Source organism: Sinocyclocheilus grahami, unplaced genomic scaffold, assembly GCF_001515645.1.
Source record: "Sinocyclocheilus grahami isolate Dianchi unplaced genomic scaffold, SAMN03320097.WGS_v1.1 scaffold185.1, whole genome shotgun sequence".
Classification (NCBI taxonomy): Eukaryota; Metazoa; Chordata; class Actinopteri; order Cypriniformes; family Cyprinidae; genus Sinocyclocheilus; species Sinocyclocheilus grahami.
Window position 1 is genome coordinate 1,168,090 of NW_015505364.1, and position 21,804 is coordinate 1,189,893.

Consider the following 21,804-nt stretch of genomic DNA (forward strand, 5'->3'; position numbering starts at 1 on the left):
AAACATTCTATATGTTTACCTTTTAGGCAAGTTGCATAAATTAGAATAGTGATGTCTCAAAACGCATTTATAGTCCGTATCTTATATTTTCCTAACATGTTGTAGGCTACCCTTATCTGCGTTAAACATGGTGTCACGTGGATGGAAATATGCATGGAAATGATATGCAGATGACGTTATGCATATTAAAACTAGGCGTTGTAAGCTCCATATATGGCTATTTCGGGGAGGAGACGGGGTGGAGAATCTTCCGCGGACAGGGTATTACATAGGATATTTTGCGCAGGTTCTGGCGTATGCATGGCTTTATAAATCTGAAAACTTTTGTACATATGCAAAATCTAGCTTTTGTGAGTACGCACACATTTAGGATAAACTCTATGTAAAGTTTTATACACGAGGCCCCTGATGAGCTGTAAAAGGTAACTTAACAGTGTATGTGAAAACATGGTATATCGCTTTAGTTTAATTTTAAAATGACTAAAATGATACCTGGAACTACAATATAATTATACAACTGCAGGGCCTGAACAAATCAGTGAATCTGCGAGTCAGTTCAATGACGTACATAGTACCTACTTCCTTTTGCTTTACTGTAGTTTACAGCCATGAAACAAGAATATGGAAATGAAAAGAAATGGAAGCTCAGGAAACTTAAGTGCATTTTTAATGTCAATTAAACAAAATCCTTCTATGAACTTTCAGTGTTTGCTCTATGCAGTTCAGTCCACAACAAAGAGCAGATAAGCGTTAGATGTCAGTGCTGTAAATACAACGTTGAAGAAAATATAATTTTGAGGAAAATTGCATTGTGAGAGGGTTGCCATGTGCTTGGTAAGGTGTTTAGATTATTTATGTCGTTAAGTGGTTGCTAGGGTGTTGGCTACAGATATGGCTTGGGTTCCTTTTTTAGTGTAAGTCTGTGATTGAATTATTTAAAAAAAAATCTGTTTTATGATGGCTTAGAAGCAAGAGCACTTCTCCTTAACAAGCTGCGTGATTTGAGGTATCGGTCATGTCCATAGCACAAACGTAGCGTGACAAGTTACATATCAATCAAAGCTTAATATTAAGAGTGGAAAAACCTTGCCTTAACATTCACCACTATATACTGCTGTTAAAACAAAATCCCAGATCTTGTTCATATTTGCTTTGTGTGTATGTAAAGCAAGTGCTGAATTTATAATGAACAAGTCATTAACATGCAGTAAAGTAACACAGCTAACACTGTTCTCAGGACTAATAAATCAACCCAAATTACTGGATCAACTTTGATCAAAACTATGATTCCTGAACTAACTTTGAACAAAACTCAGACCTTTGGATCAACCATGAGAGTTTGAGCATAATGAGATCATTGAGTGATCAGTCATGAAAGAATTGTGTGATGTCTAAGAAACGGTCTGTTCTTTTTAGCTTTCTGGCTGTGCAGATTTGCATTAGTTATTAATAAGCTGCCCTGGTGTGTGTAGTTTTCTGTAGTCCCTAAAAAAAATGTTCATGAGGTGAGACACAACCAGCCACAGGAAGATAAAGTCAGCATATAAAATCTGTGGCTTTCCACACTTTGATCAAAGTTTCATTAAGCTGATGCTCACTTCGATGGTTCTGCATCAAACTCAGCTGTCATATCTGCAATGTTCTTAATTCAGAGTCTTCTGGAAAGCTCTGGAATGCTCTAGAAGTAAGCTAAAGCCCTCGAACTGAACAAATCTCATCAGGCTAGTACAGATGTGGCAGAAATCAATGATGTTACGCTCTAACAGGTGTCCGTGCAATGCTGGAACAATAGTTAAAGGGGAAGGTCACCAAAAAATGACATTCTGCACTCTCAGAAAAAAGTCATATAGCTTTGGAAAGACATGAGGGTGAGTAAATGACAAACTCTCTGAAAAAAGGTAAAAGATCTGTCACTGGGGCAGTACCCTTTCAACAGGTACTAATATGTACCTTTTAGGTACAAGAGTGTCATCATTTTCTCGCCTTCAAGTCATTACAAACCTATATGATTTCCTTTCTTTTGTAGACATGTATAGTCCCTGTCTTTTGAATTGACATTTTTATATGGGCTGTTGCTTAATGGTTAGTTGTGGCCTAATGGTTAAAGCGTCGGACTCGTAACCCAAAGGTTGCGGGTTCGAGTCTCATATCGGCAGGGATTGTAGGTGGGGGGAGTGAATAATTTGCTCTCTCCCACCTTCAGTGCCACGACTGAGGCCTTGAGCAAGGCACCTCAGCGCCCCAACTGCTCCCTGGGCGCTGCAGCATAAATGGCTGCCCACTGCTCTGGGTGTGTGTTCACTGCGTGTGTTCACTGCTGTGTGTGTGCGCACTTAGGATGGGTTAAATGCAGAGCACTAATTCCTAGTATGGGTAACCATACTTGGCCACATGTCACTTCACTCACTCACTCACTTAACATTTGGAGTCTAAGCACATGCACTGCAGTGCTTATGGGTTTAAATCTGGTCCAGATTGTGACCCAAAAATGTAATTGTTAATGTTGTAATTATTATGATGATATTATAGGTCAGTAAATGTTTGCTAAGACCTCATAGTGCTGCCCTAACAACAATTAGTAATTTAATCACCCCCACATCCACATATTTTGTTTAATTGTACATGATTAGGAGTGCTAATTCAGTTCTTCAGTTCATCACATATGGATTGGTATGAATCTAGAGTGCATCCACTAATATCAGATCTGTAATATTACATTTTTAGGCTGTTTCAGAAATAATGGTCTAGTGATTTGGTTTATTAATACAGATACACTGTTTTGGTGCAGTACCAGTGCTGTATTTTGGGTACTAGGCAACAGGTGAGAAGGAGGAAGGTCACCTCCCAAAAGTGACTGCTGAAATAAACAAACCCCTCCCCACAGGTCTCTTCTGGACAAGCTATTTGTGGAAGGACTGTCATTAGGATGAATGTCCCTTCTGGCTCTCTTTCTGTGTCTCTCTCTCACGTGTCCTTTGGACAGTAAGCACAGCTGTTCCTGCGGTGGAGGTTAACTTGGGGCTTGAGGCAGGTTAGTGCACTTAGGCCACTCTCTTCTTAGTTAACCGCAGGATTAGTGCTAGGCGGTATACCGGTTCATACCGAATACCGGTGTTTATTTTTGTTATGGTATGAATTTTTAAAATACTGCAATACCGGTGTATGTCGCTTAAACAACGCTCGGAAAGCGACACTGTTTAAAAGAAGTCCCTTTTCACTGTTGCACTGTGGTGAGGGAACAGCTGCATGTGTTACTAAGCGTGAAAGTTCCGAAACTGAAGCTGTAGAACTAATAGAACGTGATGACACAGAAGAACTCATCCACAATATCCACATTGACCGCCACAAATATCCACCGCCCCCTGCCATCAGCTCCCGCGTCTCACACACACGAGTGCGACTTTAGCACTAGATTTAGCAGCTTTCAGACCCTTTTAGCTGCTTTTTTCCATAGAATATTCATACGGTCAACCCTAGCGACTTTTTTGGATAAACCTTAGCTATGGTTCAGTTGAAAGATTTCGCCAGTGCTGTCCTGCAAGCGTGAGGTCTGACTTTCCCGGAGAACTGTCACCTCTCTCGGCATCTGTTCTGTGCAGTGAGCGGCAGAGAAGCAGCACATTCAGTTGGCCGCTCCACAGCCGACTCGTCAATAAATGAGTACAAAACGTTTCCAAGCACCTGTCGCTTACTGATTGTTTGGAATTATAAATATGAGCGTAGTTCGTCTGTTAATATCACATGCACTTTTTTGTTTGTTGTTTCTTTTAGTTCGTTACTCAGACGCAGGCAGTGCGCTGCATGAGACAAAAAAGTAATATAGCCAAAACAACCGCATAGCCGCTCTTTAGTGTAGATGCATGTTGATTTTATCAGACGATGCCGCGATTATAAATGAGAGTGACTCCTGGTTAACATTAAAAGGGGTCGTATTTAGTGTGGTATTTTTTGACAATATTCACTCATCATGACAGTAAAACAGGGCATTCTAAGTCAATATACTGCAGTATTTCCTCTCTCAATCAGTAGAAAATATGGTTAACACCCAGTCATGCATGAAAAAGAAATACCGTCATGTACCGTGAAACCGGTATAATTTTGAAAAATACCGTGATATCAATTTTTGGTCATACCACCCAGCACTACGCAGGATGTGTTTAAATACCCACCCATACACACAGAACACGTTTTTTAAGATGGTCCTAAGAGATTTGGTCGCATCTGGCAGCTTTAGTTTGGACTTGAAACTGAACTCGTATCCCCTATGCGTAGAAAGGGCAGAAAATGTTTGAGGTGAGATAATGTGCAGACCGGGCACTGCTGCAGTGGGAACGCAAAGAATTCTGGGTAATAATCTGCCATACTGGATAAACTTTAAATTAACCCTAAAATGCTAAAGCCACTGGGAATCTTGGCTGCGGAGACAATGTGACCCTGTAAACCCACCCAAAATCTTAGCATACATTAATTCCTCATTAGCATATATTAAATCCATGACTGCAAGCATAACATACCACTGAGTGCTGGAGCTGACGTCTCTCTCTCTCTCTCTGTGCACACGTGGCGTGTCATAGGAGTTGCCTTGGCATTGTTTTTCTGTGATCAAGCTAATCTCCAGTAATATTTGCAATTATTAGCATAGCAAAATCAAGCCGAGAGGCCCGTGGTGATCTAACAGATAATTACGCCCAAACTAAATAACCTTCCGAGAGAGATATAGAGACGTTTCGGAGGAGGACATGGAGGGATGGAGTGATAGATGCAGGGCATGTAACCCTGCTGGGATCTCATTCAGAGTCTAGATTCAATCTTTTGACGCCATGCTGCCATTAAACGAGTGACAGGTCATCCCTTCATTCCCCCAGGGAGAAGAGAAAGGCTTAATTTAACATTAAGGCTGTTTGTTTGAGGTGTTATTTCGTACGAGGACCGAAAAGGATGGCGGAGTAGTACTATTATTTTTGATGCACCCGGAAACAAACAAGTTTAATAACCTTATTCATCAGACAAGGGAAAAGAGTGAATATCAACTGAGAAAAGTTATAAAGAACAATAAAATACCTGTGGTAAGACAGGCGATTGCGAGAAAAGACATTCCCCTACAATCTGCCTCAGCTGCTCAGACTATCAAAACTATAAAAGTAGATTTGGGATTTTCTGTGAGGGATTAAATAATTTTGTATAATAAATAATAAACACTTATTTTACTGTGAAGCTGGGACTGGAACACCAGTGCCCTGGCAACAATAATAAAAAAAATGGCCATGGTAGTACCATTATATTTTTTGAACTACCTTTGTAAATACCATGTTAAATAAATATGATAATCATTCAGTATCATGGGATGAACCGTTCAAAATTTTGGGTTGGTAAGATTTTTAAAATGTTTTTGGAAGAAGTGTCCTATGCTCGCCAAAGCTACATTGATTTGGTTAAAATACAGTAAAAACAGAAATATTGTGAAATATTATTACAATTTAAAATAAATTGTTTTCTATTTAATATATTTTAGAATTAAATTATTCCTGTGATGCCAAAGCTGAATTTTCAGCAGCCATTACTCCAGTCTTCAGTGTCATATGATCCTTCAGAAATCATTCTATGCTGATTTGCTCAAGAAACATTTCTTATTGTTTTCAGTGTGGAAACCAGGTATTCAGCTTAATATTTTTGTGGAAACGGTGACACTTTTTTTAGGATTCTTTGATGAGTAGAAAGTTTAAAATGTCTTTTGTCACTTTTGATCAGTTTAATGTATCCGTCCTTAGTGACCCCAAACTTTTGAAATGTGTATTTTAGATTCCCATAGCATTACGGTCTGATACCATCACTGTACCATGGTACCACCACAGGGGAATGACATCTGTCACCTGATTTTACCCACAAACCCCCCGTCATTTCTCCAGCCTTGACTAGTAGCCTTCAAAACTGCTCTTGGGACCCTAAGAAAATCACTTATCTTTATTTAATCGTAAGATGGAAAAGGATATGATTTTTTAACAGGAGCATTACTCAGAGGTAAACATTAGTGACCTGCTTCTCAGCCAAAGCAGTCCCGGTCAGAGGAGACAATGCCCCTCAGGGAGTTTTGAGCCCCACTGACCTGAACTTTCTGAGCCCGACGCTTGTCAGCTCTCTGGTTCTGATGGTAGATGCGGCTGAAGTTGGAAACGATGACGGGAACAGGCAGAGCGATGACCAGCACCCCACTGAGAGAACAGATGGAGCCAAAGATCTTTCCTGCTATAGTCTTAGGGACCATGTCTCCATACCTGCAGAGAAAGAGCAAGAAATAGAGACATTAGTCACTGAAATATGCACAAGCTGCTTCTACACATGTTCTTTCTTGTTTAACAGCCTAGCAGCAATAAAAAAACAGACAGATACATCATATCACACTTACACAACTGTAGCACCTTATAATAATTATATTCCATCTGTTTTTATTATTATGTTCCAAATGTAGTGAATTATCACAAACTCTTACTAAACATATTCATGTGGTTTTACTGCAGACTGGCACTTCCACATGCCACCTAAGACAAAGCAGGAAATTTAGTGTGATACTGTGCCAGATTTTAAATGAAATGAATTATTATTGAAACGGGAGGTGACAGAGGCGTGAGTGGGATGAGATTTTTATTGGAATATCCATTTGTTTAAAGAGCCATTAGTCTGCAAAGCTGTTTGTTTGGAAAGTCTTTTATTTTGACAATAGTTTGGAAAGTCTTTTATTTTGACAATAGTTTGGAAAGTCTTTTATTTACTAAGCAATTTGTTTGGAGAGTATTGAAAATGGTTTGTTTGGTGAAAGTTTGTTTTTTATTTATTAAGCAATTGTTTGGAAAGTCTTTTAATTTGAGATCAGTTTGTTTGGTGTTTTTTCTTTCTTTCAAAAGCTGTTTGGAAAGTTATTTAATTTGAAAAATGTTTGTTTGCAGAGTCATTTGTTTGTCAGCTGATTTGTTCATAAAATCTGTTTACAAATAAAATCTTTGTCAAGTGAGTGGAGTATAGATGGATAACATGTCCCTCAAGATGAGGCCAATATTATCAGCATGCTGTGAATATCATCTTTTAAAAAAGGGATGAACTGAACAGAACAGGAGTCATTTGATATGTTTAAATTAGAGCATTTAAATCCCTCAGTCCAATGCCCTGGCTACTTCAAGGACATCAAATATAATTCGATGCAGTTATTTAAAATGAATATACAATTACATGCACCACTGTAGATCTTCCTCAGCCAGCGTGATGGCATGCCATCTGAATTCAGCAGTGAGGAGTGGAAGGACGTTTTTTAAGATAAGAAAGTGGCTGACCAAATAGCTATTCAAACAAATTGGATGGTTCAAGGTGGCTTTAGCAAAAAGGAAGACATTAGTTAAAAAACTTCAGACTAAAGTAATTGGATACTGATGGAATACAACCACAAAGTGAATAAGAAAATAAGACAGACGCACCTGGTGGAACAGAAACAATGTAAGTATAACCATAATTTATATACGTAGACATAGATGCGTTGTTTTAAATGCATACTGTATGTACAGATGTTCAGAACTAAAACAGTTTTCATTTCAGCTAATCCAAGTCAGTTCCTGCCAGTGAGGATCTAATTAACAATGGATAATCCTCTTCCTTCATTAAATTAATTTGGTGCAAGTGAGGCACAATTCAAACAAACACAATCAGAAAACATGCAGCCAGCCGAGAATTTGTAAAGAGACACTAAAGTTGGAATTTAAATGTCTCAAATAATCAAAATAGCTCATTAGGAGGCATTGCTGCTGTGAGTCGTGAAAGTAGTGTAGGATATCAGACCGAATCAGACAATCTAAGATTTGGTAAAACATGATTGAGGCACGAGGAGTCACAAAAATTCCACAGAGGCCCAAGACAACAGGATGTCATAAATCAGACCCGAGCATTAGCCAGGCTGAAGCAAGCTTCGGATTGACTTTTCCCTCCACCTCACGACAAAGAACAGACTTTCGGAAATTCCTTACAGAACTCTTAATCTCTGGTCTTCATACATTCACAGAATGGCACGGAAACTGCCTTTCCATGCACCTAAATGACACTAAAAGGACTCGAGCAACTAACCATTGCTATATATCTAACCCCATATCATGTATCTAACCCACATGTTTAACCATCATGTCTTAATGTAAAAGGAATATTCAGAGTTCAATACAAGTTAAGCTTAAATGACACACAAAATCAAGGTTATGGTGAAACGGGAGTGAATTGAGGGCATTTTTGGAGGATTTTAAAAGCAGAAATGTGAAGCTTACAATTTGGTAAACACTAACATTAATTCTTTTAAATTATTTAACAGAAGAATTCTTCTATATAAATTATGTATATTATTTGAGCTGTAAAGACCTTCTCGACCTTCTTGAGTTATGCTGTCATGGCATAAATGTTGTATATTTACATAGACGGTGTATTTTTATTCAAAATAATCTCAACAAGTCGAATGATTTTTTGTGATAATCAACATTATGCTACAAGTGATATTGAGTATGGTTAACTTGTATTGAACCTTTAATACCCCTTTAAATAAGGGTGCTACTGTACACGCTCACATAAAAGTCCTGCAGTCTGACAGCTGATCAGGTTAATCGCTGTAGGCCGATGAAAGATGATTCAAATAACTCTTTGTCAACACTAGGACAAAGAAAGGGTTTATCCACGAATCTGTGTCGAAGCTAATATTTGTTTTATTTTTGGAGGCTCATTTAACACTTTCTGAAACTAATTTCAAGAGTCAATTAGAGTGTCATTCTAAGAGGACTGGATTGTGCCCACATGGGAATATTTCTGAGCGAGAGATCTCACAGTGTGTTATATAATCTAAACTAATTTACACTTTAAACATGCAATATACACTACAGAAGAACACACAATACAATCTGGGACACAGAGATGAAACACAAAAAAACACCCAGCAGGATAGAGGGCTTAACAGCTCTGACTACACCAACTACAGGCCAAACAAAAGCTCCCTCTGGACTGAGTTAAGGATTATGGCTTACTTCTAAATGGCCCATAAATGTATTCATGAGTAAATTCTGTATTCTCATTCTGCTTTGATCTATGAAGACAAATGCGTGTGTGTCTGTGTGTCTAGTACTTATCCAAATTATAAGGAAGTGTATTTTGAACTATCAAACCTGAACAACCTGGAGCGAATCACTGTTCGGGAGAAGAATTGCACCTGAACGGTGTGTTTACCCCAAGAGACAAAAGCTGTAATTGCTTGAAATGGTGTCTGTATGAAATGTTCAAGAGCTGTGATTGGACACGTTAACAGAGACAGCAAAATTCAGTTTTTATTTAAGTAGCATATTTTATAACGTAAATAAATGTCATATTAAAGTAGTTAATTTTGAATTTCATTGCTCAGAAATAATATCACAGAGAACTGCATTTCAAAGAGGCATTTGTAATTCAGCAAAATGAGAAAATTGGTTAAGGGTTTGAATACTTTTGCAAGGCATTGTGTATGTGTGCATATGATCAAAACAAATGCATTTGATATAAATAAGAGACGTGCAGGCTCTCGTGGCTGGATCTGACTGAAAGTGTGTTTGTATGCTGTTCCACTTCCATTCAATGTCTCGCCTAATGCATTCGCACAGACACTTCAAGTATTTGAGTTTTCTGATTAGGCCATTGCAAGAGATTTAACGGTGTTTGTAATCAAGGCTTTGACCTTTATTCATTCAGCTAAATCTTAAATGGATAAATTAGACGATAAGAGCCTCAGCCATTTATTGATTGTAATCAAAATGCAGTATGTAAAATACTAGCTCACACACATAGAACTCACTTTGAAACTCTCAAAGAACTGCACATGTAATCTGTTTTCCCCCTGCTTTCTCTACATTCCTCTTGATCCAGAAGTGTATCAGCCTACTGAGGCTTATACCATATCTGCATATTTATTTTTTCCACACCTTCCTATCTGCTTTGGATCTGACTGAAAGTGGAATATTAATGGAAGAGTGAAAACAAAAGAGAAAAACAAATGAGTGTTGGTTGTTTTGACTGTCAGAGCAAAGGTGTCCACACGCTACACTGAGCTAGATGTTTGCTCAGAGATTTCACTGAAGTTTTCTTTCATTTATAGAGCTAATAAGGAGCTCCACTCTTCTTGACATCAGGGGACTGATTCTGATGGCTTATTGTGTCTGTATGAACACAATAATGGGGTTTGGTTCAGACTCCAGCTGGTAGATGCCATAACTACACTATTACAGGGGTACCAAGGTAACAGTGTACACTGATGGAATATATATATATATATATACAGTATGTATATATATATATATATATATATGCAGGCAATATATAAATTGTTAATGTTATGTTGTAGTACACGTTGTGCCATATATAAAAACACTACTGCCAGCAAGCTTTTTTTTTCTCATTAATGCTCACCAAGGATGCATTTATTTGATGAATAATACAGTGTTATGAAATATTATAAAAAATGATCGGTTTTCAATTTTAATATATATTACATAATTGATATATTTATTCCAGTGATGGCAAAGCTTAATTTTTAGCAGCCATTACACCAGTTTTCAGTGTCACATGATCCTTCAGAAATAATTCTAATACAGGTGCATCTTAATAAATTAGAATGTCATGGAAAAGTTCATTTATTTCAGTAATTCAACTCAAATTGTGAAACTCGTGTATTAAATAAATTCAATGCACACAGACTGAAGTTTAAGTCTTTGGTTCTTTTAATTGTGTGATGATTTTGGCTCACATTTAACAAAAACCCACCAATTCACTATCTCAACAAATTAGAATACTTCATAAGACCAATAAAAAAAAACATTTTTAGTGAATTGTTGGCCTTCTGGAAAGTATATTAATGTACTGTACATGTACTCAATACTTGGTGGGGGCTCCTTTTGCTTTAATTACTGCCTCAATTCGGCGTGGCATGGAGGTGATCAGTTTGTGGCACTGCTGAGGTGGTATGGAAGCCCTGGTTTCTTTGACAGTGGCCTTCAGCTCATCTGCATTTTTATGATACACTGAAACACATTTTTTGAGATATTAGCATATATGTACAAATTGCACATCAGTGAAAACAATAGCACTCATTATGTCTATTATTAATGGAAAAGTGGGTATTTTATTTATTTTTTAATTTTTTGGAGCCATTTAGTTCTGCTTCAAAAAGCAAAGTTGAACCAACATCATAAAAAGTGACGTATATGCGTTAATTTGGAGTGATGATTGGCTGCCGTGGCAGAGTATAAATCTATGTCATCAGTTTTCTGAGCTTTTCTCAGTATTATTCATGACAATGTACTCTTATGATCCGATCTCTGTGCTGTATTATGCATGAGGTCATATTACAGTGGAGATTTCAAATCACATTCAACCACAATGTTACGCTAGCTGTCACTGTTCTAGACTGTTTGTTCTGCCTCTGAATATGAAAAATATAAATTAAAAACATAATTTTTTACACAAACACAACTTTGCCAGAATGTACTACTGGTTAGCAAAGTGTGGCTGTTATCTGATTGGCTTAATTAGACGGTTGGGTGGAGTCCACGCATTTATGGATTGACAGTGTCTTGATGCTAGAAATGTTTCAAAATCCGCAAATGCGTGCAGCGATCCACAAATGCACAGAAAGCCATTCAAATGTACAGGGAGAATTCCACAAATGCATGCAGCGATCTACAAATGAATGCCAGGCAAAATTGTGTTTGTGACATAAAAAATATTTGGTGAATATGTTTTATTATATATATTTTATTTATTTGTGAATTTAATTCATGTTTGTGAAACTCTAAGATTTATTTGTGGATCTCATTCTATTTATTTGTCAGTATGTTTAATCTCTTTACATTTATTTGTGGATCATAATCTATTTATATGGAATTATGCAACAATTCTATCTCCGTAGTTGCCGCGATGAGTTTAACAACACTCGCTGAGCTGGTAGCAGTTCATATCCAGACTGGAGCAAGCGTGTTTCAAATTTTTGTGAACATATTTCATATTCTCTCATGCTCTAAACATGATCCAACACTGTATGCGCACATATCATGTTTTCTTCAAATGGAATATGCTCAAATTACGGCACTGATACAGTGGCACGTCTGATCATGAAGGCAATGACGTGACGGATTATTGTGATACACAGCAAACAAGGATATAGAACGAACATTCAAAGAAGAGTAAACTAAAAAATATATATGCCTTTATTCTTTCTGTTTTAAACATGTGTCATTTCTTTCAGAGACTGTAGTGCTGGTAAACATGAAAATATTATAAGAACTTTTAAATGTTCTTCTTCATTTTTCATAGAGACCAATATCTCTGCTGATTTGTTTATTTCAAATAATAATTTATCAAAACATATTTGATTTGTTCATGATAGTTGTTAGTAGTCTCTAATGATAAGATTTCTTGAGAGTTTGTTATCATTATTATTATATATTTTTAAATATATCAGATTGTCCCCTAGCTCCGTTGTTGTTTATTTTTTTCTCTCTTTCTCTGCTCATATATCCATTTGTCTGTATAATGAGTGTGTTGTAGGTCTGTGTTTTATTGGTTGTTTTCTCCCCTCTTCACTCCCAATTTTCCACAGCTTCACACGCCCTTTTCTGGAGTCTTTTCCAAATCTAAGGTGTGAAAGACTAGTGTTAAAACAGGGGGGTTTCATGCCACTTTATGTAACATTTCTAAGTAAAAAACAAAACATTTTTAAGTAACAAAATAGTTGTGCTGCTTAATATTTGTGTGAAAACCGTGATACATTTTTTCCCCAGGATTCTTTGATGAACAGAAAGAATAGCATTTATTTGAAATATAATTTTTTTGTAATATTATAAATGTCTTTGCTCTCAAAAATCTTACTGACCCCAAACATTTGAACGATATTGGATTTGGTATTTATTGATCTTTATCTTGTTAGTGACTGTCATCTCCAGGGTGATTACTCAAATGGCATTTATTTACTGACTCAGGTAATTGACTTAAAAAAACACCTGTACCCTAAAAAAACGTTAGCAATGTTATCTTCATATTTCTCTCAGAGTAACAGCCAAGGACAACTCCCTCCAGCTACCTCCTTGGTCTCGCTGTGTGTATTACAGTGTTTAAGATGCAGGAATCAGCATTTAAACACCCAGGTGAAGGAGAGTGTCTTTATAACAAAATTACAGCAGCCACATTATTCATGAACAATTGTGAAAAATGTTGAACTCAGACCAATGATGGTGCAGCAAAAAGGACACACACACACACACACAGACAGAGAGAGAGAGAGAGAGAGAGAGAGAGAAACTATTAACCAGTACTGTCCATGAAACTGCTCAGCATATCAAAGGAGAAATCAGAGGATTGGGAAACAATTCTGATGCAAACTCTCTGTTTCAGAGTCTCATGAGTCTCTAAGCTTTACAAAACCTCCAAGGATCTGTTGAAGCTGTCATAAAGGGCAGAATCTGAATGTCACATGGCATTAGCGTCTCTTTAACACACGCAGTCACATACAGTTTCTGTCATGCTTGACGACCGCTTGATTCGACTGCTTTTATTGCCGTTGCGACTCCACTGGCGTAGTAATGAGGAGAGGGATGTCGTTAGCATGGAGAGCGTGTCATTAGCCTTTTAGCGCTGCGGGCCACAGACTCACGCTTTGCGAGCAGTACGTTACAGCCTGACTGCTGTTACACAACACGCTAACTCCCAAACCCAAACTCTCATCCCACTCTCATCTCAAGCTCTGCCTCTGTCCCATCCTCCTCAATCCTTTCTTTTTCTCTTCCCACCCCCTCACACTTTCATCTCCACTTCCCACGGTGAGTCGGTGTGACCCGCTTGGAGCCACGATTCCCTCCGAAATTCACGAGCCCCAGTGATGTCTGAAACAACAATTCGACAGCAGATTAGCTCAGTTCATTCACCAGCAAATCTGCTGTATGAGCACTGAAGGATTCCACTGAATAAACAGAATTTATACCAGCAATCGCCTCTACGTAAACAACCTCCGCTTTTGTGAGGAATTGGACCAGCTGCGGGGCTTCACATGCATTATTGAGCTTTTGAGCAAGAGTCTGTCGTAGGGTTGTTGTCACGATACCAATATTTCAGCAGTTGATACCAAAAGCAGGGAAATTTCACGATTCTCAGTGTTTTCAGAGGTTGCTTTTAATTGTCTTTAGACCCATATTTTGTGTTCTGTACTTATGTGTGAGTGGTTTTCTCCGTTTCTCATCAATATTTTTCTTGATTAATGTAAACAACATAACGGCCAGTAGCAGGTCATTAAGCTGCATTTACTCGTTGCACAGATCCAATATTTTGACACATATCAGATTTTTGTGTTTAACCCGTTTGCGTTCACTTCAGTGTGCTTGTAGGCAATTGAAAGCCTGTCAGGCTGTAAAGGGTTTTTAATTAATATTTTATGATATGTCCTATGGAGAGGACACCAAGGATCAGTTAATATGAAAATGAAAACAAGAATCTATTACCAAAACAATGCTTTTTTATATTACATTTTATATTCAGTATACCAGCCAATTTCCAAGCTATTTTTTCTATAACTTGTCCTCTGTAAAACGGATATGAGAATAATGTTGGAAAAAGAAATTGAAAGAATATTAATATTTTGCATTTTGTATGCATGCTAGTGCCTGCATTTAATAGGCATTTACTGGAAATCTGAGTTTTCAGGACTTCGACAGCTCCAGGAAACTTCCACCTGAACCAAACTTTGCACAAAGATTTGTCCAAAATTCCCAGCTATGGTATGAAATATATTAGAGAATGATTTGATATACTATTTTACTTTAAACAATATGTGCGTAAACAGGGACAAAAAGTTTTTTTCCTATTATAAACAATGTTTCTATTTATTGTCTCTAATTTGCATATTACACTCTAAAAAATGCTGGGTTAAATATAACCCAGCACTGGGTTAAAAAGGGACAAACCCAGCTATTGGGTTGTTTTGACCCAGCAGTTGGGTTGTTTTGAACCCAACCGCTGGGTCAAAACAACCCAATAACTGTGTTTGTCCATTTTTAACCCATAGCTGGGTTATATTTAACGCAGCATTTTTTAGAGTGTAATGTGTTCTTTGGGCAACATGTAATGAAAAAAGAATAATTATAATAGTAGCAGCATTTTCATATAAAATCAAATATTTCATAGAAATATTGATATATATTTTCTTTCCCTATTCACTTATGTCTCCCTAAAATGCCTGATAAGCATGAAGTATGTCCTGGTGTCCACTTCAGTGAAACTGATGCATGTCTCACAACAGAAAGTTATATTCTGCTTTGAATATAACTCCACTATAGTTGTCCTGAGATGTTTAACAATGACAAACAATTTGAAAATTAGTCTGATTTAAATGATAATTACAAAATATTTTCTTATTTCCGTAAGAGTGACTATGTTTGGGGATCCTTGGCATCAGAAAGTTTGAAAATCCCTGCCAAATTCTGTCAGTACTCAGTATTAACTGAAAGTTTGGGCTCAGGCCTGACAGACTCATCACATAGATACTCTTGCTAAAGGGATCTAAACCCTAAGGTAGCTCACACACCAGAAATTACACTTGCCACCTGCTCAGATCCAGTAAAGTGTCAGTTTCTGGGGCTTCATTTCAGATGTACACACATACACACACTCTAACTTTTGGCATAGATTCAGCCACAAACATTCCTAAAGGATTCATCAGCTCATCTGAATTCCACCACCCGCTTAAGTTTTGAAGTTTGTAAGTAGGTTGCTGAAGAAACTAGGCCATTCCTCCTCCACCACCATGCTCCAGACGCGATTTTTCTTCTTTCTCTGTCCTCAGTCGAGAAGACCCACCACCCCAGTTTTTATTCACCCCATTACACAAATACACACATAAACAATCTCCATCTACTCCAGATGTGACATCCTGGAAGATGGAAAACGTCTGCAATACAGGATGAGAAAATCTCTGAGAGAGAAAACACCTGTACACAGCTGAACACACATTCCACATGAAACTTTGACCTGTTACTCAACCCTGTATCTTCTTTATCAGTATTTTTGCCTTATTTTCTAGTAAAAATAACTATTTATTTATTTTTCATATTATAATATATAATTTTTTTTCTCATTTTAAGTCGAATCACATTTATTTATATAGTGCTTTATGTAATACAGGTTGTTTTGAAGAAGCTTCACGGTAATAAACAAGAAAATAACATTATTAATGCTAACGAATACAATTTCAGCTGTAAAGCAGCTCTAAAAAGACAATAGTGTCATTATTTAGCTCAGTGCTCAATTTACCGGTAGTTCATAATTTAGCTCAGTGCTCAATTTAGCTCAGTATTGGTTAATTTTTGTTCAGTCATGTTGTAAATATTTCAAAGTTCATTATTAAGAAGCAAACTCAGTTCAACTATAAAGCAGCTCTACAGAATATAATATTGACGATTTTCAGCTCAAGTCAGTTCAGTGTTGATTCAGTTTAGTTCAATAATAGTTTATCAAAAAACAAGCTTAATTCAGCTATAAGCAGCTCTACAGAAGTCAATAGTGTCGTTATTCAGCTCAAGTTAGTTCAATGACGATTCAATTCATAACAGTGTCGATGATGCAGAGTTCATTAATTTGAAACATATTCAATTCATTTTTAAAGCAGAAGACAATTGTCATTATCCAGCTATATTTAAAGTGTTGTTCTCATCCTACTTAAGCTGTCACGGTTTGCCTACTGTGTCGGAACGAAGGAGCGCAGAGACGATGGAGGGAAACGAGGAACAATCTTTATTAATCCACATGAAGACATACATGGGCAGGAACACACACATAGCGCAGGGGTTAGACGTATAAGACTGGACGCAGGACTCAGGAACACACAGGGCTTAAATTCAGGAACTAAATGGGGAACACCTAGAAACAGTTAACATAATCAAACATGGGAGAAACTGGGTCATGGGGAGCAAAACACAAGACACGGAACACAGGGGCAGTCCAAGGGCATGACATAAGCATACATCTCTGTAAATTTGGCAATATTTATTCATGAAACAAGGAAAAAATAAGGATGTGTAGAGATCTTTTTAATAAAAAACAAGACAAAACAATGTAAAAAAAAAAGAATTTTCTGAGTTGTAAATAAAGATTGGAGTATGTTTACAAGACAATATTATTAAGTTTTTCTTCTTTAACATTTCACATTTAATTTTACTGGTTGCTTTTTCTTTGTAATTTTTCTTGTGAAATATAATAGGAATTGTAAAAATGGTTTCTTCTTTTAGTGTATGTGTTCCAGGTCCAAGGTGAGAACCTCTCCCGTACCATCAATACTCATCTCCAATGATCAATCCAATCAAGGCCACCACACCCTCTCCTGAAAGCAGCACCTGTGTCTTATCAAATGCAGTTGTGTCACTGTCCCGATCTGCAGTATCATGACTAATTCATCCATCTTCTTTCACTCAGCTAAATAATGCTGCCCTCTGAACCTGTGCCGTTTCTTTCTGGAGAGGGATCAGTTACACACGCATGTCTCAGTAAAGTGATACACGGTCCAGCTAACGCTGGAAAGGAAGCTAATATCCAAGGACACACATTTTCAGGCAAGTCAGAATGGAGATGTGGGTTAACGCAGGAATCACCAGAGCGATGTGCAGCACTAAATGATCTTTGACCCAGGCAGGAGCGCAGCATCACCAGGCCCTAAGCCAGTGATCGAATTTACTGATTGGCTTTTAATGAAACCACAGACAGTCATCGATCCTAATCAAAGCAGCTTCAGTTACTGCTACAGATATGCAGTTAGCGCACTGGCGCACACCTGATGCATCTCTTTGTTCCGTAGAAGATTTCAACGCTCTTAAACTGGCATGTAATTGGTGATGACAGCCCCCTGTCATCTGCCAGTGTCTTATCAGCAGTCAGTCACATTGCACTTATTCACAGCAGGGTTGGCCATTTTACGACATTGTGCACCTTCATGCATATTTGAAAAACTGGCAGGCTCAATGGAACTAACACCGGGTCTCAATAACATGATCCAAAATCGGCCCACAGAATTAAACGTGTCCGAGGCTGATGATGTCATGGGGGAAGGTTTTAGCACTACAGTTATCCTGTTCCTATGCTGAACTCTGAGAACAGCAATCAAAACAACACAAGAACATGAATAAACTAGATTTGTGTTTCCTGAAGAAAATACTGTTTGCAAGGCTGAGACAGAACACAGACCAATACTTGGTTCAGGAAGTATTTTCCATTTGTTTTCTCTAGTGGTCGACAGATATATCAGCCGATATTTGGCATTTTTCAAACAGTATAATACTTTCTCGTTTACAGTCAGTATTCAGCAAATGTTGGTCCGTGCGAATTGAATGTGTACAGAAGGAGAGTTCAGCTTCACTGGAGACTTCAAACTATGCTGCGCTTTATCCATTTGCCCACTGTCATATTCATGTCATTTTCACTGTGTGCTGTTTGTAAAATTAATGTTACCAAGGGGTGTGAACCTACACTGGTCTCACGGTTCGGTTCGATTACAATTATCATGGCATCGATTCAGTTCAATTCGATATCATGATGCAAATATCCTCAATTTTCAATTTTACTTCACATGTAAACGCACCGAACGCACTTAATGTATGCTACGGCGACAAATGACGTCAGAAAAGCGTCAGTTATAATCGGTTATGGTCTATTACTGAACCGATACCAAATCGTCCTTGTCTGCATCGCAATGCATCGTAGAAACGATTAATTTCGACACCCCTAATGTTACCTAAGCTTTATTTGAAAATAGGATAACAGAATTAAGAAGTCATCTAAAGTATAAGTATGTTTATTTTACACATTTATTTTTCAGGGTTTCCGTGGGTCTTTAAAAAGTATTCAATTTAGTTGTATCAAATTTAAGGTCATAAAATCCTTTAGAACAGGGAACACATATTCACTATTAACAGAGTTTTCCCTGAACAAACTCCTAATTTGCTGCTTATTAATAGTTAGTAAGGTAGTTGTTAAGTTTAGGTATGGGGTGGATTAAGGGATCTAAAATACGGTCATGCAGAATAAGGCACTAATATGTGCTTTATAAGTACTAATAAGCCAATATGCTAGTAATATGCATGCTAATAAGCAACTAATTAATAGCGAGAATTGGTCCTTAAAATAAAGTGTTACCAAAATCTTAAATGGTACAAGAAAGTCTTAATTATGATTTCAAGGGGTCTTAAATTTGGGGACGGAAAGACAAGAATTGCAATATAGCTTAATGTGAAAAAGCCCTATACAAATAAAACTCGAATTGAATTAATGTGACGATTAAACTTAAGAAGGCGATTTCGTTGAAGAAATATGAGTGCCGCACATTTCAAAGTCAGGTATTGCACTGCTTTGTGTACTGCCAAAACCACATATCTTCCATCCGAAAGCACCACCTGCTTGCAGAGAATGAATTTGCATATTCAGTAAGCCCGTCTGCTGTTTTTGTTCAGACCAATGCGCACATTGAATAATAATTGATTGATAATAATTGTTTAACTTAATACAATAATTCATAATTTTGACTTAAAAATTGTTTAAAGGCTGAAATTTTAAGTTGATCATTTTATAAAACATTTTGTTTTGTGAAAATCTATATCTGATCTGTAAATCATGCTTTTTACTGTCATTTTTACAGTATAATATGTTACCATAGACATTAACTCATTTTATGTGTGCAGGTCTTAAAAAGGTCTTAAAAGTCTTATTAATAAAAAAAAATCCTGCAGATACCCTGTTTTTGAATTATTTTTCAAATTATTTCAAATTTTTTAAATATTAATTAAAATAAATAAAAAAATACACACACACACACACACACACACATTTACATTTACATTCAGACATTTAGCAGACGCTTTTATCCAAAGCGACTTACAAATGAGGAAAATACAAGCAATAAAAAAATACAAATAATTTTAATATTTAATATTAGAATTATATGAATAATTTAATATAATTATAATATATAATTAAAAATTTTTTATTATACAAATATATATAGGCCATCCTGCTCTCTAAGATATCGGCATCAGCATTGGCTGTCAAAAAAAATTGGTCGAACACTAGTTTTCTCCATAGGGGGTTTAAACAGATCTTTCAGTTCCAGAGCTCTGAGCTGTGAACCAAACCAACCAGAGCTCTGGGATGAATCACAACATTGCAAACTTTGAAGCAAAAAAGTATTTGAAAATCTGAGAAAGGTACAGTACTGTGCACTTAGTCTTTTTTGAGGCAGTGAACTATGTATTCCATGGAGTATTGCAAAAGATGTAATCGAATCAAATTGTACAATACAACCATTTTAAAGTTTTTCATCTAATATTTATATTTTATTTGACTTCTGCTTTAATTTCAATTAACAAAAATATTGTAATACTTTTAGTTAATGATAATAACCCTGCTTCTACAGAAGCATGTACATTACTATCGCTAAACCATAGAGTTCATGATCCATCTTGAAAGTTTTATGTTATTGTGGGCAAGTTTGCATAATTTTAAAGTTTTCAAAAGTGCTATTCATTTCTTTTTGCATCAGACTATCTTAATGAGGAAAAAAATACTTGGAGCACCTTTAATTTCAAACCTCAAACCAGAATGTTTGAGGAATTGCCTTTCATGCGCTCCATAAAGGGAGTTTGGAGAGGAGAGGAGAGGTGCCTTTTTGTGGTTTACTGCAAGATACATATCCCACTTACATAGTGTCGCAGCCTCTCAATATGGCATGATACATTTTTCGAATTTGAATATGCTAATTTTTAACAATGCAATTAGTTGCCAAGGTGACAGAATAAGACTGAATGAAGACTGCTGTGTTATGCTCTCAGAAGCGGCAGTATATTAGAAACATTTGTCTCTCTCTTTGATCTTCTACCTCTGCTTGAGACATTAACCATGAAGGAAACGGGGGCAGGGGAACGCTCTCTGTCTCCCGTTTTCCTTAAAGACAATTTCTCTTGACATGTGGAATTATTATCATGACTCTGATACCCAGGGTCTCAAGCACCGGGGCCAATCAATACGTGTCTCCATGGTGATTTAAACAGCAGGGACCTCAGCTGAAACCTCCTCATTTGTCTTTTTATGCCAACCATCATCCGTAATCAATGATGGCCTGTATCATTCACTCATTCTTACTTTGATGTGTCTCTGTCCACAGGCGTTCGTCTGCACTTGTGTGTGGTGTGTGTTTAAAGTAGTCAAAGCTAGAGCAGATGCCCCGTTAATGGATTCTCATCGATCGGAACAGAAAACGTTCCAACTTCACCGCACGCTGTCTCCTGATGTCCTTTGTCTGTCTTTCTCCTCATTCTTATCCAACTCTGTCTCCCTTTCTTTCAGCTCACCTCTAGTGAGCCTACTTGCTGGATTCCCTCGCTCAGGAAGAATGTGCGTGAGTTTGTCTGTCTCTGTACATGTGTGTTTTTTGTCTCTTTGCTTCTATATTGACTACATTAAAGGGATAGTGCACCCAAAAATGAAAATTACCCCATGATTTACTCACCTTCAAGCCATCCTAGGTGTTCATGACATTCTTCTTTCAGATGAATACAATCGGAGTTATATTAAAAAACATCCTGGCTCTTCCAAGCTTTATAATGGGAGTGGATGGTAGCCCAAAATTTGAAGTCCAAAAAATTTAACCAATTCATTATAAAAGAAGTCCACATGGCTCCGAGGGGTTAATAAAGGCCTCCCGAAGCGATGCGTTTGTGTAAGAAAAATATCCATATTTACAAT

At 37.2% G+C, this 21,804-nt stretch overlaps 1 protein-coding gene across 2 annotated transcripts in view; it reads right to left on the reverse strand.

Annotated features, from left to right (window-relative positions):
- Positions 1–21,804, reverse strand: part of LOC107594524 (potassium voltage-gated channel subfamily D member 3-like) — a 107,357-nt gene that overhangs the window by 16,481 nt on the left and 69,072 nt on the right. For both annotated transcript variants that reach the window (XM_016284607.1, XM_016284606.1), the window contains exon 3: positions 6,104–6,272. In XM_016284607.1, coding sequence (XP_016140093.1) covers positions 6,104–6,272 — 169 coding nt within the window. The remainder of the gene's footprint in view (positions 1–6,103; positions 6,273–21,804) is intronic.